Source organism: Bos indicus, chromosome 12, assembly GCF_029378745.1.
Source record: "Bos indicus isolate NIAB-ARS_2022 breed Sahiwal x Tharparkar chromosome 12, NIAB-ARS_B.indTharparkar_mat_pri_1.0, whole genome shotgun sequence".
Classification (NCBI taxonomy): domain Eukaryota; kingdom Metazoa; phylum Chordata; class Mammalia; order Artiodactyla; family Bovidae; genus Bos; species Bos indicus.
Genome location: NC_091771.1, coordinates 32,443,353 through 32,456,156, shown reverse-complemented (window position 1 = coordinate 32,456,156; position 12,804 = coordinate 32,443,353). Strand labels below are relative to the sequence as shown.

Sequence of the window (12,804 nt, the reverse complement as noted above, 5' to 3'; positions counted from 1 at the left end):
CGGCCGGAACCGCCATCTTCCAGGTAAAGGCCAGCGCGTGGCTCCCGCCGCCTCTCGTCTCTTTCCCGGCCCCTCAGGCGTGAGTTTCAACCCTGTAGCGGCTGAGGCCGCGCATGAAGCCCTAGAAAGGCTGTCTAGCTTTTCCGGGGGCCGCTGGCTCGAGTGGTGGGGCCGTGTCCCTCCAGACCCGGGACCGCGGGCGCGGGGCTGGGCCGAGGCCGCGACCTGCTGAGGGGAAGAGCCCCGGAGAAGCGGGGCCGCGGCCCCTGGGTGACGTGACTCGGGTCTGTCGGAGCAAGGGTACTGGTCCCACCTGCGCTTGCACGGCTTCAGCCCTGCTGACCTGGGATTCCTCGGACCGGCTCTGGGGCCGCGTGACCCTTTCTTTTCGAATGCCTTCAGGGTGGCATCCTTATTCTCGTTGCAGAAGCTGAAGTATATATGCTGCGGGCTAGGGGCTTCAGGGTGGTAGGAACGGGTTGGCGAGGTGTGTGTGTGAGCCTGGGGTCCTGGTCGGAGAACCGCAGAGGTGCCCAGAGTCCACCTGGACTAAGAAACGAGGCCGTTAGTCGTTCATACAGAGGGAGTGATTTCGGGTCGTTTAAATGTTGTCTTGGAGCCCCAGTTGGACAAAGGGAAAATGCTTTTGTTGGCTACGGGTGTATTAATGCAGGGCAACAAGTGTTAAGTACAGGGATTTCTGAATAGTTCTGTCTGATTTAGAAGTTTGGGGCGGGGAGGGGAGTTAAGTAAGAAACCGCTTAGCCTTAGTTTTTGCGTTCTTCTGTCCAGTTTGTGGACTTCCGCTGGTGGCTCAGACGGAGAAGCGTCTGCCTACCATGCGGGATACCCGGGTTGAATCCCTAGGTCCGGAAGATCTGGAGAAGGAAATGGCAACCCACTCCAGTACTCTTGCCTGGGAAATCCCAGGACAGAGGACGCTGGCAGGCTAGTTTGTAGCAGCTGCCAGAGTTGCCCAAACTGCGAGATGTGCTCCGTCAGTTCAGTTCAGTCGCTCAGTCGTGTCCGACTCTTTGCGACACCATGAATCGCAGCACGCCAGGCCTCCCTGTCCATCACCAACTCCCGGAGTTCACTCAAACTCAAGTCCGTAGAGTCAGTAATGCCATCCAGCCATCTCATCCTCTGTCGTCCCCTTCTCCTGCCCCCAATCCCTCCCAGCATCAGAGTCTTTTCCAATGAGTCAATTCTTCGCATGAGGTGGCCAAAGTACTGGAGTTTCAGCTTTAACATCATTCCTTCCAAAGAAATCCCAGGGCTGATCTCCTTCAGAATGGACTGGTTGGATCTCCTTGCAGTCCAAGGGACTCTCAAGAGTCTTCTCCAACACCACAGTTCAAAAGCATCAATTCTTCGGCGCTCAGCTTTCTTCACAGTCCAACTCTCACATCCATACATGACCACAGGAAAAACCATAGCCTTGACTAGACGGACCTTTTGTTGGCAAAGTAATGTCTCTGCTTTTGAATATGCTATCTAAGTTGGTCATAACTTTCCTTCCAAGGAGTAAGCATCTTTTAATTTCCTGGCTGCAGTCACCATCTGCAGTGATTTTTGGAGCCCCCAAAAATAAAGTCTGACACTGTTTCCCCCTCTATTTCCCATGAAGTGATGGGACCAGATGCCTCATCTTCGTTTTCTGAATGTTGAGTTTTAAGCCAACTTTTTCACTGTCCTCTTTCACCTTCATCAAGAGGCTTTTTAGTTCCTCTTCACTTTCTGCCATAAGGGTGGTGTCATCTGCATATCTGAGGTTACTGGTATTTCTCATGGCGATCTTGATTCCAGCTTGTGTTTCTTCCAGCCCAGCATTTCTCATGATGTACTCTGCATATAAGTTAAATAAGCTGGGTGACAATATACAGCCTTGACGTACTTTTCCTATTTGGAACCAGTCTGTTGTTCCATGTCCAGTTCTAACTGTTGCTTCCTGACCTGCATACAGGTTTCTCAAGAGGCAGGTCAGGTGGTCTGGTATTCCCATCTCTTTCAGAATTTTCCACAGTTTATTGTGATCCACACAGTCAAAGGCTTTGGCATAGTCAAGAAAGCAGAAATAGATGTTTTCCTGGAACTCTCTTGCTTTTTTCCATGATCCAGTGGATGTTGGCAATTTGATCTCTGGTTCCTCTGCCTTTTCTAAAACCAGCTTGAACAACTGGAAGTTCACGGTTCACGTGTTGCTGAAGCCTGGCTTGGAGAATTTTGAGCATTACTTTACTAGTGTGTGAGATGAGTGCAATTGTGCAGTAGTTTGAGCATTATTTGGCATTGCTTTTCTTTGGGATTGGCATAAAAACTGACCTTTTCTGGTACTGTGGGCACTGCTGAGTTTTCCAAATTAGCTGGCATATTGAGTGCAGCACTTTCACAGCATCATCTTTCAGGATTTGAAATTGCTCAACTGGAATTCCATCACCTCCACTAGCTTTGTTCGTAGTGATGCTTTCTAAGGCCCACTTGACTTCACATTTCAGGATGTCTGGCTCTAGGTCAGTGATCACACCAACATGATTACCTGGATCGTGATATCTTTTTTGCACACTTCTTCTGTGTATTCGTGCCACCTCTTCTTAATATCTTCTGCTTCTGTTAGGTCCATACCATTTCTGTCCTTTATCGAGCCCATCTTTGCATGAAATGTTCCTTTGGTATCTCTGATTTTCTTGAAGAGATCTCTAATCTTTCCCATTATGTTGTTTTCCTCTATTTCTTTGCAAAAGGCAAGTCATGTGTCTTCGATTGTGAATGGATTTCTAACTAGTGGGCTCAGTAGTCAAGAAATGACTTACTGATACCCACAGAGCATGTCTCCTTGTTTATGAACGTAAGGCGAGTTTATATGAAGTTAGTACAAATGTAGAGTTGAGAATTGAAGCAGTATTTAGGCTTGATAGATTATTCTTGCCTTTCTTTTTTGTTGTGGATATTTTTTAAAAAGTTTTTATAGGCATATAGTCAGTCAATTTACAATGTTAGTTTGTAGAGTACAGCAGAGTGAATCATTTATACATAAGTCTTTCTTTTTTTTAATATTCTTTTCCCATATAGACCATTACAGAGTAATTAGTAGAATGTGAAGTAAGAGTGTGCACAGTGGTTTAACTTTGATGGGTTAGCTAAAACATTCTGTTTCCTTGCCAGACAAGTCATATGAAAAAGATTCTTGGGAGTCACTTCTTTTGAAGATATGGTAACATATTGAGAGATTGATTTAGGTTAGAACACTGTGTTCTAACTTGTGATCTCCTTGTGGTAGGAGTCGTTGCCAGTAATGGTAGTTCTCTTGGGTGATCTGAGGCAATTAAAACCATTATTTTGAGCTTTTGGGAAACAAAGTGAAAAGTTTTAACAGTGTAGATAAACCTTACATTTCCTGGTAAACAACTGAGTAATTAGATATGTGAAGTGAGTTAGAGATTTTTGATAAGTTAATAGATGCTGTATAAGAGAAACCTGTAGGTTGAAAGGGGGGGTACCCAATATGCAAAAATAAAAGACTGAGTTTTGTGCTTTGCCTTCTAGTAATTCCAGGGCTCTTGGCAGTCTCAGAAATAGTATGCCAGGGTCCTGTTGTGTTTTTATATTCTCATAGGGAAAGTGCTGGTTTGGATTCTGAAATCCATTTCTGCTTCTTAGACTTTTTAGGTGATTTTGACAAAAATCTTGGTAAAATTACTGCTTTTTCCCCTTTTATAAGAGCTATTGATTGGTGAGCCAGCCTTGTAGATTGTTGCCTAATTCTGATGTTGCTACTGAAATGAGTGCATTTGTAATTACATATTTTTTGGTTAAAGGAGAAGATGACACTGTTGACACTGTGTTTGAGTGTTCTGTGCTTTCTGGTTTCAGTGATTCGCCAAGATGACCAACACAAAGGGAAAGAGGCGGGGCACCCGCTACATGTTCTCCAGGCCTTTCAGAAAACATGGTGAGTGGAGCTGCCCTCCTCCTGGTTTATTGCCTGTGTGTTGCGGTTCATACAGTGTGTTGTTAATAAATGACACTGATTAATCAGCATCTGCCTTTTAATAAATATAAAACATGCATTTTATATATAATTTCTAAATTGTTGGCTATCAAGATAAAGTACTTCTAACAGCCAAAAAGTGTGTTGAAGGCTAGTAAGTATTTCTTTTACTCTCGATATTGACTGTTTTGTGTGTTGTTTTTTTTTTCTTTTTCTTTTTGCAGGAGTTGTTCCTTTGGCCACATACATGCGAATCTACAGGAAGGGTGATATTGTAGATATCAAGGTAAATTATAAAACTGGAGAATTAACCATGGAGTAACATTGGAAGTTAGAAAAGTTGTGTTGAAATTTGAACAGTGTGTATTCCATCTTTTTGTCTTCCTAATTGAGGGGAAATCCATTTACTGAGGAGGAGCTTCTTAGAGTGTGGAATGGCTATTGTAATTTTACTTTCAAAAACAAGCTTTTAAAATGCTATTTTTGAGTCTTAAGAATTTTCTCATTACTTGTTTTTAATAGCTAGTGGAAAAGTTAGGGGGGACATCATAAGAACTTAAGTGTATGTGTCCTGGCACTCCAGAGCTTAATGATGATTGTCTTTTTGATTGCTTAAAGCAACGTGAAAATGACATTTCACCGGCTCTGAGAGCTCTTGAGTTGCCTTTTAAAGAAAAAAAATTAAAATATCTTACTTTGGGTTTAAAAGGAGGGGGGAAATTGCTGGCATAACATTGATTTCCTTTCTAAACAGGGAATGGGTACTGTTCAAAAAGGAATGCCCCACAAATGTTACCATGGCAAAACTGGAAGAGTCTACAATGTCACCCAGCATGCTGTTGGCATCATTGTAAACAAACAAGTTAAGTAAGTAAGGTCTAATTCTTTGTATATTGCCTCACACCCCCTTTCACTTTGCCAATTGGACTTATGTCTTTATTGGTCATTCAAGTGGGGCAAAGGAAATAACCTTTTAAAACTCAGGCAAACTGGGTGTTTGTCTTGTAACCTGTCAGAGGAAACATTGTAATAAACTTAGTTTGCACCTTACAATGTTAAAGCCTTATGGAGTATATTAACTAAGTAGTTATAGTTTTCAGAAAGTAAGAAGTTTAATAAGTTGTACATTTTATTAGTGGTCTGGTTTTGCTTAAATTATTTGGTACTTCAGAGTCTCATCTCACAGAAGAGAGCTTATGAATGGGGATGTTTGCCTCAACACCCAGTTCAGCAAGATTTAATAAATGATTGTAAATTTGCTGTCATCTTGTCTCTGGGTAGAGGTTCATGGTTTAAAGTAAAACCCATGAAAGGATTCTCTGAATTTAGGCTGTGTTTTTGATGAAGCACTTACAAGGCTCTTTTTTCTCCAGGGGCAAGATTCTTGCCAAGAGAATTAATGTGCGTATCGAGCATATTAAGCACTCTAAGAGCCGAGATAGCTTCCTGAAACGTGTGAAGGAAAATGATCAGAAAAAGAAGGAAGCCAAAGAGAAAGGGACTTGGGTTCAGCTGAAGCGCCAGGTGAGTGCTTGGCAGGGTTTCTTGGTGTTGAGTGTGTTATTGGTTCTGGGAACAGTTTGAAATTGAGTTACAGTACTTTATATAATTACTCCCTTGTGTTTTTTTAGCCTGCTCCACCCAGAGAAGCACACTTTGTGAGGACCAATGGAAAGGAACCCGAACTGTTGGAGCCCATTCCCTATGAATTCATGGCCTGATGGGTGTAAAAATAAAGACCTGGACTGTGTAAATGATTCTCTTAATTGAGTAGAGGTGTTGTGTCCAAATTGAGTGGGTGATGTCTTTTCAAATTTAGTTTTTTCTTCCTGAAAGGTGTAAGATAGTTTGTTGTTCAGTATGCTCCATTTTTTAATACACTGCCAGATATTATTTATAAAGTATTTTTACTTCTTGGAAAATAGCCTATTAAATCCCTGTTTTGGGGGGGGATGTAATGAATGAAAGATTATCTGTTGCATTATAGTTGAGTTCAGGAAAAGTTGATTACTCTTAATTGCATCATAAATAGATATGTTTTGAGGATCAGGAACTTAACTTTGAAGCCTGAGCTGTTTAGACCATTCATGCAGCAGTGCTCAGCAGAGTGTTAAAAACCAGAGGACCTTTTTTATTTAAACTGATGTGGCCTTCTAAGCACTTAAAAAAATGTACTCAAAAAATTTGGAATAAGTTCAGTTTTGCCCATTCTGCGTGAAAGGAAGCAGAGGCACAAGTCAAGTAAGGTGCCAAGGTTATGAGGGGAGAGAGTTGGGCAAGGATTTATTGCTTCATAGTAATAATATTTTAAAGCTACTTAGTGTATTTGGAGCACATTTTGGGTTCTGTTACTTCCTGGGTATTTTTAATTGGATGTGGTAAACACCCAGTAGGGCCTTGATCCCATCCCACTCCCCTGCCTTCAGGATTCTGTGGTAGTACCTGTAGCGAGCTTGTTTAAAGGGTGTTCTCTCCCCACTGTTAGAGACAAGAACCTGTGTATTATGTTGGTAAATGCTGTGAATGAGTGAAACCCTGGTGTTGGCGGCCTTCAGTTTTATCTGGGGTGGCGGGATGGTCGTAGGTCTGCTTTGGAGTCCAGCAGACCTGGCACTGAGTCTTGGATTCCTAACCTAACACAGTGAGTGTGGTTGGTTATTAATTGCCCTTAAAGATGCACACCTAGTGGTGGAGGGTTATGTTTAAACATGACTGTTGGGCAAAAGAAATTGTTTACCACCACTGCAGAAAAGGAGAACCGTAATGAATTGCATCTGTTTGCATTCCCGTTCTGTGTTTTTCAAGGTAAGTTGATGGTGCCACTTATGCACCAGTTGAAGTCACTGCCTACTTGAAATTCTGTTCTATGAATGTCACAGCCATTTCTTCACTCCAGCCTTTTTAGTCACTTTCTCTTCATTTCTTGTAGCTACTGTTAGAGTAGCTTCAAGACTTCCCACTTACTGATCCTCTTGTAATGCACACTGCTTAGCCTGTGTTTGCTTCTGCTGCCTTTGCAAAGCGGAAAGCTGTTCAGGTTTGATTGGAAGCCAAGTAAAACACACAACATGGTGTCACACAGTGTTTGGTGACAACATCGTGATCTGTTGAGTTTGCAGTTTTCATCCAGGGCAGGAATATTAAAACAGCTGTCTGTAACTCTGAAGTCCAGGTCCTACTAAATATTCTTTTCCTACATGATGGCTCTATTAGGAAAATTCTGTGCATTGCCCAAGTTCTGCACATACACTTGCCTTGGCCCAAAACACCCATACTTGGCTTTCTTCATTTGACGGAATTTCTGCTTGTCCTTCATTTACCTGGAATCATAGATGAACCATCCCTGATAAAAGCATGTTAAGGAAGGGTATGAAAGTGCTTGGAATCAGATGACATCTGGTTTAGGTTGATGGAATGAAATCCACTCTCCCCGCCGCCCCCCCCCCCCCCCCCCCCCAAAAAAAAACTTCCCAAGACAGGTGTTCGATCCCTGGGTTGGGAAGATCCCGTGGAGAAGGGAAAAGCTACCAGCTTAAGTATTCTGGCCTGGAGAACTCCATGGACTACTGCTGAGCGATTTTCACTTCCTTTACCAGCTGAGCCACCAGGGAAGCCCAAGAAGACGAGTGGGAAGCCTATCCCTTCTCCAGCTGATCTTTCCAACCCAGGAACCAGGATCTCCTGCATTGCAGGTGGATTCTTAACCAACTGAGCTATGTATGAGGGAAGCCCCTGGCACATAAGTCCTTGATAAATGCTCTTGGATGAGAAAAGCAGTGCCTTTTTTTTTTTTTTTTTTTTAAGTAGACATCTACTTTAGGTGGTTTTATTTTCCTGTGGACTTTATAAACTACAGGAAAATAACCTAAAGTAGATGCCTACTTGTTTTAAAAGGCAGTGCTTTCTCATTCAAGAGCATTTATTGACTACAGTGACTGTTACAAACTACAGTGTTTCTGAATTTTGAGGGCTAACCAACCACGTTGCTCAGGAGTAATGAGATTAAATATTTCATGTAATGTGGAAACATTAAGATACTTCAAACCTTTGTTCATTCTCCAGCAAGTCATGCTAACCTTGTTTTGTGTTGCTCCTGTAAAATGAGGATTGTCTGCAAGTCTGACAGATTGGACCAAAGGATTTTCTACAAGTCCTTTGTGCGCTTGGAGTGATTCCACGTTTAACTCACTAAATGAAGTGTAACTTGACTTGTCAAAAAGGAAATGGATCATAGGACACAGTGCTGGAGGGCTGCTGAGGCTAGACCAGAGAAAGAGCTGCAGATGGGCCTGGCCACGCAGAGGGGAGGTCACCAGGAAATGGGAACTCCTCTGTCTGGTGTGCAGTACAGCAGTTTTATAAATTGCTATCATTGGTGAGACTATGAATCTGCATCCTCAGGCACAGTACTGAATTTCAGATTCTTGATATTGATTGCTTTCCTAAAGGGTTGTACCAGTCTGTACTCTGTGAGTGAGTGAAAATGCTTGTCTTTTCACTCTCCCCAGTTGTTGCTCATTTGTTGCTGCTTAGTCACTCAGTTGTGTCACTCTGTGACCCCATAGACTATAGCCCGCCAGGCTCCTCTGTCCACAGGGATTCTCCAGGCCAGAATAGTGGACTGGGTTGCCATTTCCTTCTCCAGGGGATCTTCCTGACCCAGGAATCAAACCCAGGTCTCCAGCATTGCAGGAGTATTCTTTACTGTCTGAGCCACCAGGGAAGCGCATTATAATTTAGTCCTTGCTAATCTGGTGGAAGAAAATGTTGAATTACTGAATTGGGCTTTCGTTAGCTTCTGGGCCACTTACCTGGTTTCCTTTTGCCTCCACTGCCATCTCTGCTGAACCTTCCTGTGTTTCTGACCTTTATTCTCACATTCAAAGCCCTGTATCATCTGGCCTCTACCTGCCTTTCTGACATCTTGTACCACTTCCAGCCAAAGTCAGATTCAGTAAGTTAGGAGATGGTTACTGTCACTTCCCCTACTTTACCCTGAAAGGAGGTTAAGCACCCTTAAGGAAGTTACAACCTAGGAGAAGGAGTCCAATCAGAAATCCTATTTAAATTAAGGCAAAATAAGGCTTCGAGAGGTGCATTGACACTACACTGCCCTTGTTTTCACCAATTATTCTTGCTTTCTCTTGTTTGCTTGACCCTTTCCACTACTGCTGCCTTCATTTCAGCTTATGGACTGCTGAGAGCCAGCAAATGAAACAAACAGCTTCTCCTGTGTCTCATTTCTTTTGTAGCTTCAACTCCCAGTCTCCCACTCAAATCTGGCTTCCACCTACACCACTCTAATGAAACTACTCCTACAGGTCACCAAACACCCTGCTAATTAAATCTGGAGACTTTTCCAATTTGGCTTCATCTCCCTAGTATTTGTCAGGGCCAGGAAATTGTTTTCCTTTCAAAGGCTTCGGCCGTCATGCACGTGTGTATCTCCTGCATTGGCAGGTGGGTTCTTTCCCACGATGCCACCTGGGAAGGCCCTTCTGCCATCATCCTTTCACCAAATTCCCTGCCTGTCTAACTCCCTCGGCCACTTTATTTTGGATCTTCCTTGAGGTTCCACGTCTGTCCCTCCTAAGTTCTTTCTAGGAGCAGTGGTTCTTCAAGTATGGTGCCCCAGAGGCAGCATCCACGTCTAGGAACTTGTTTAAAATGCAAACCTACCCCAGAGCCACTGAGTCAGAAATTCTGCCAGTCAAGCCTGGCACTTGAAACAAGCTCCCTGGATGATTGAGAAGCATTCTCAAATGTGAGATCCGCTAGATTTATCTTTAGCCATCTCTAATAAACTTGAGACTCAATTTCAGAGCTCACTTTCTCTGAAGCTCTACATCTGTATTTCCAACTCTTGGGCATCTCTTGTTTAGTGCAACTGTTTTGCAGATGATCTTGGAAGGTTTTATTAGTGGAGAGATGAATTAAATTGAAACCCTTGAGCTTTGTGTGTGCTGATAAAAGTATGTGCCTGCCTTGAAATGCAGGTCCTTTAATTAGTAACCATCACAAAGTATGCATTTATAAATGAATCCCTTACTGTACAATTCCCTTTTTTCCACACATCCCAATGAGAATGAAGAAAAATATTCTATCTATAAAACTTTTCACCCTGTTCTTAATAAGAGCCACAATCGTGATTGAAGCTGTGTGGCTTCTTGGACTTTCTCTTCTGATCTAGCCAGGTATCACTGAAGGCCTTATGTTCGTGTTCAGCTGAAGCCAATCTGAAGGGTTGAATAAGCTACATCTCTGAAATTTCCTTCTAAATGTTTGGCAAAACAAAAAAACCTCAGTTTCATATCTCTTCTATATTCCCATTAGCGTAGATTTGCATTTTTTTTTCTGTACTAGGATAGGAAAGATTCTAAAATATAAACAATTGCTAAAATTTAGCAATAGGCATCACTATAACAGGTTTATCTTATTTTTTTGAGCAAGGAGAATTTCAAGCTGAATTTGATTTGTTTGGGATATGAGTGTTTATAGCATATTCATCCCAGCCCTATTTAAAAGGGAAAAATTAGTATTGTTCGAGTGAGAAATCTTCATAGAATCTTAGGCAGATTGCTTGGTTATGAAAAGAGTGAGGCAGAAACTGCAGCTATTATGCTAAGATGGAGAATGTACAAAGGCATGAATAACCATCCAAGACTCTACTGTGGGTCTTTTCAAACAGCAGGAGCCATGTGGTGAGGAGCCACGGATGGGCCATCTCTCAGAGTCCTGCATAAAAAAAGCATAGAGAATCCTCACAGAACTTTCTCAGCAAGAGTGCAGTTTATGGAAATCATTTGGTTTAGAAAAGGGATGCCATGGGGTACTCTTTGCTGTCTATCAAATGAGATGATGGCTTAGCTTAAGGGGAGATGTGATTGAGTGTCTGCTCCTGAGAAAGAACAAGAGTTCCGATTAATTTCTCACAGGAGATGAATAAGCAAACAGCTTGAAGATGCTTGACAGCAGAGATGTCGCCTGTCCTTTGCATACTGACAGCACTGGCACTTGCATGTACTAGGGGTCGCCTCCTCAGAGACAGGTCAGGGGTGTTCAGGAGCCCCCAGATGAAGCCACAGTATGGCCTTCACTACCACCCGCAGTCTGCTCCCCAACATTTGGGGTCGTTTTACTGTTCAATTGCTAAGTCATGTCCAACTCTTTACGACCCCATGGACTGCAGCACTACAGGCTTCCCTGTTCTTCACTATGTCCCGGAGTTTGTTCAGATTAATGTCCATTGAGTCTGTGATGCCATCCAGCCATCTCATCCTCTGTTGGCCCCTATTCTCCTCTTGCCACCAATCTTTCCCAGCATCAGGGTCTACTGCATCTGATCTGAGACTATGTGCCACACACGTCCTACCTTCCTGGTTTTGCTCATGCTGCTCTCCCAGCTAGATAAGACCTGTCTCTACCCTTGTGTTTCCATCTATCCAATATGCCCAGAGACCAGTCTTTTCTCCCTGTAGCTTTCCCTGATAACCTGACCCCCACCTCATATTTCTAACATAAGGTCAAGGTATGCAGCATTATAAACCAGCGTCTTGTGTACATTGCAAAGTGATCACCGCCAAAGCTACAGTTAACATACAGGTGGTCCCCTTCACTCTTTTCACTTCCCTTCCAACCTTCCCCTCCGGTACCCACCTGTCTTGCTCTCTGTATCCGTGAGTTTGTTTTTAAGTATAGCTGACTTATATTAAGTGCACAGCATAGTGTTTCAATACTTATAAAGATTATACTCCATTAAAAGTTATTAAAGGGACTTCCCTGGCTGTCCCATTGGTTAAGACCCTGTGCTTCCACTGCAGGGGGTGTAGGTTTGATCCCTGATCAGGGAACTAGATCCCACATGCCTCTCAGGGTGGCCAAAAAGTTAAAAAAAAATTTTTTTTTTTTTTACCCATTTCACAGGATTAAGATTAAGGGAGAATTAAGATAATTGAAAATTCTTTTGTAAACTCAAGAATAATATATAAATGATAATTGGATAATTATTGTAATTAACTTCACAAAGGGGATGTCTGTGAAGGCAGGTGAGAGTGTCTTACACATTATTGTCCTCTCAGTAAATGTTTGATAATAGAAAGCTGTTCTCTGTGTTCTGTACCAGCGCTTAGCAGCTTTGCTGAGAGTAGATTTTCAATCATTTGATTGCTGAACTGAAATAAAGTAGGGAGTGGGTAGAGAACAGAGCCTAATTTTTATACTGGGGAATTTAGGATACACAGGAAAGGTAGCTGACATTGAGTGATGGTGCTGGAAGAGATGTTCTTGAAGTCCAGGAGGATCCCTGGCAAAGTTTTGTCTAGGGCTGGAAATCAAACTCCTTCCTGTGGTTGGTGAAGGTTAATAGAGTCCGGAGCCTGCTATTTGCGTATTACCAAATCTACTCTTCACACTTCTAAACACCCACAGATCTGTATATTCATATCTACGCCTACACACTTCTATTATCTTTTTAAAACCACTTCAGCATGCCTGTGATATGTTGCTTGCACAGCCATATTACATAACTCTGGATACAAAGAAATTCAAATGAAATAGAAGACAAGCACCTACAGTTTAGGCAAGGCTATTTATAATTCTACCGTTCAGGTACACACCTGCATTGAAAGGTCATGGGTGATCTTGTGTGTTTGCAAATGCAAAGAGCTTTCCAAGGAGAATGGAGGAGTAACGTTTCGAGCTCTCTGAGCAAAGGTGCAGTGTAAGTACAGACAGAACATAACGACACCAGGCAGAGAACAGTTTTAGGGATCTTCCCTATGGGGTGACCTTAACCTACAATGATCGTATATACG

The 12,804-nt window shown here is 42.6% G+C and overlaps 1 protein-coding gene and 2 non-coding genes across 4 annotated transcripts; all 3 read left to right on the top strand.

Moving 5' to 3' along the window:
* The first annotated feature begins 1 nt into the window (after window position 1).
* RPL21 (ribosomal protein L21) lies at window positions 2-5,757 on the top strand. Of its 2 annotated transcripts, none has more exons than XM_019971480.2 (6): window positions 2-79; window positions 3,874-3,952; window positions 4,216-4,277; window positions 4,746-4,858; window positions 5,365-5,515; window positions 5,623-5,757. In XM_019971480.2, exons 2-6 carry the CDS (start codon window positions 3,886-3,888, stop codon window positions 5,710-5,712), a joined length of 483 nt encoding a protein of 160 aa, XP_019827039.1. In that variant the 5' UTR covers window positions 2-79; window positions 3,874-3,885; the 3' UTR covers window positions 5,713-5,757. The 2 variants fall into 2 exon arrangements, with proteins under 2 accessions (XP_019827039.1, XP_019827038.1); XM_019971479.2 differs by having other exon boundaries at window positions 5-23.
* On the top strand, window positions 4,575-4,645 carry LOC139186314 (small nucleolar RNA SNORD102). The gene has a single exon (XR_011569906.1). It is a non-coding gene; the product is annotated as a small nucleolar RNA SNORD102 (small nucleolar RNA).
* Window positions 4,892-5,018, top strand: LOC139186318 (small nucleolar RNA SNORA27). The gene has a single exon (XR_011569910.1). It is a non-coding gene; the product is annotated as a small nucleolar RNA SNORA27 (small nucleolar RNA).
* Window positions 5,758-12,804: the final 7,047 nt, after the last annotated feature.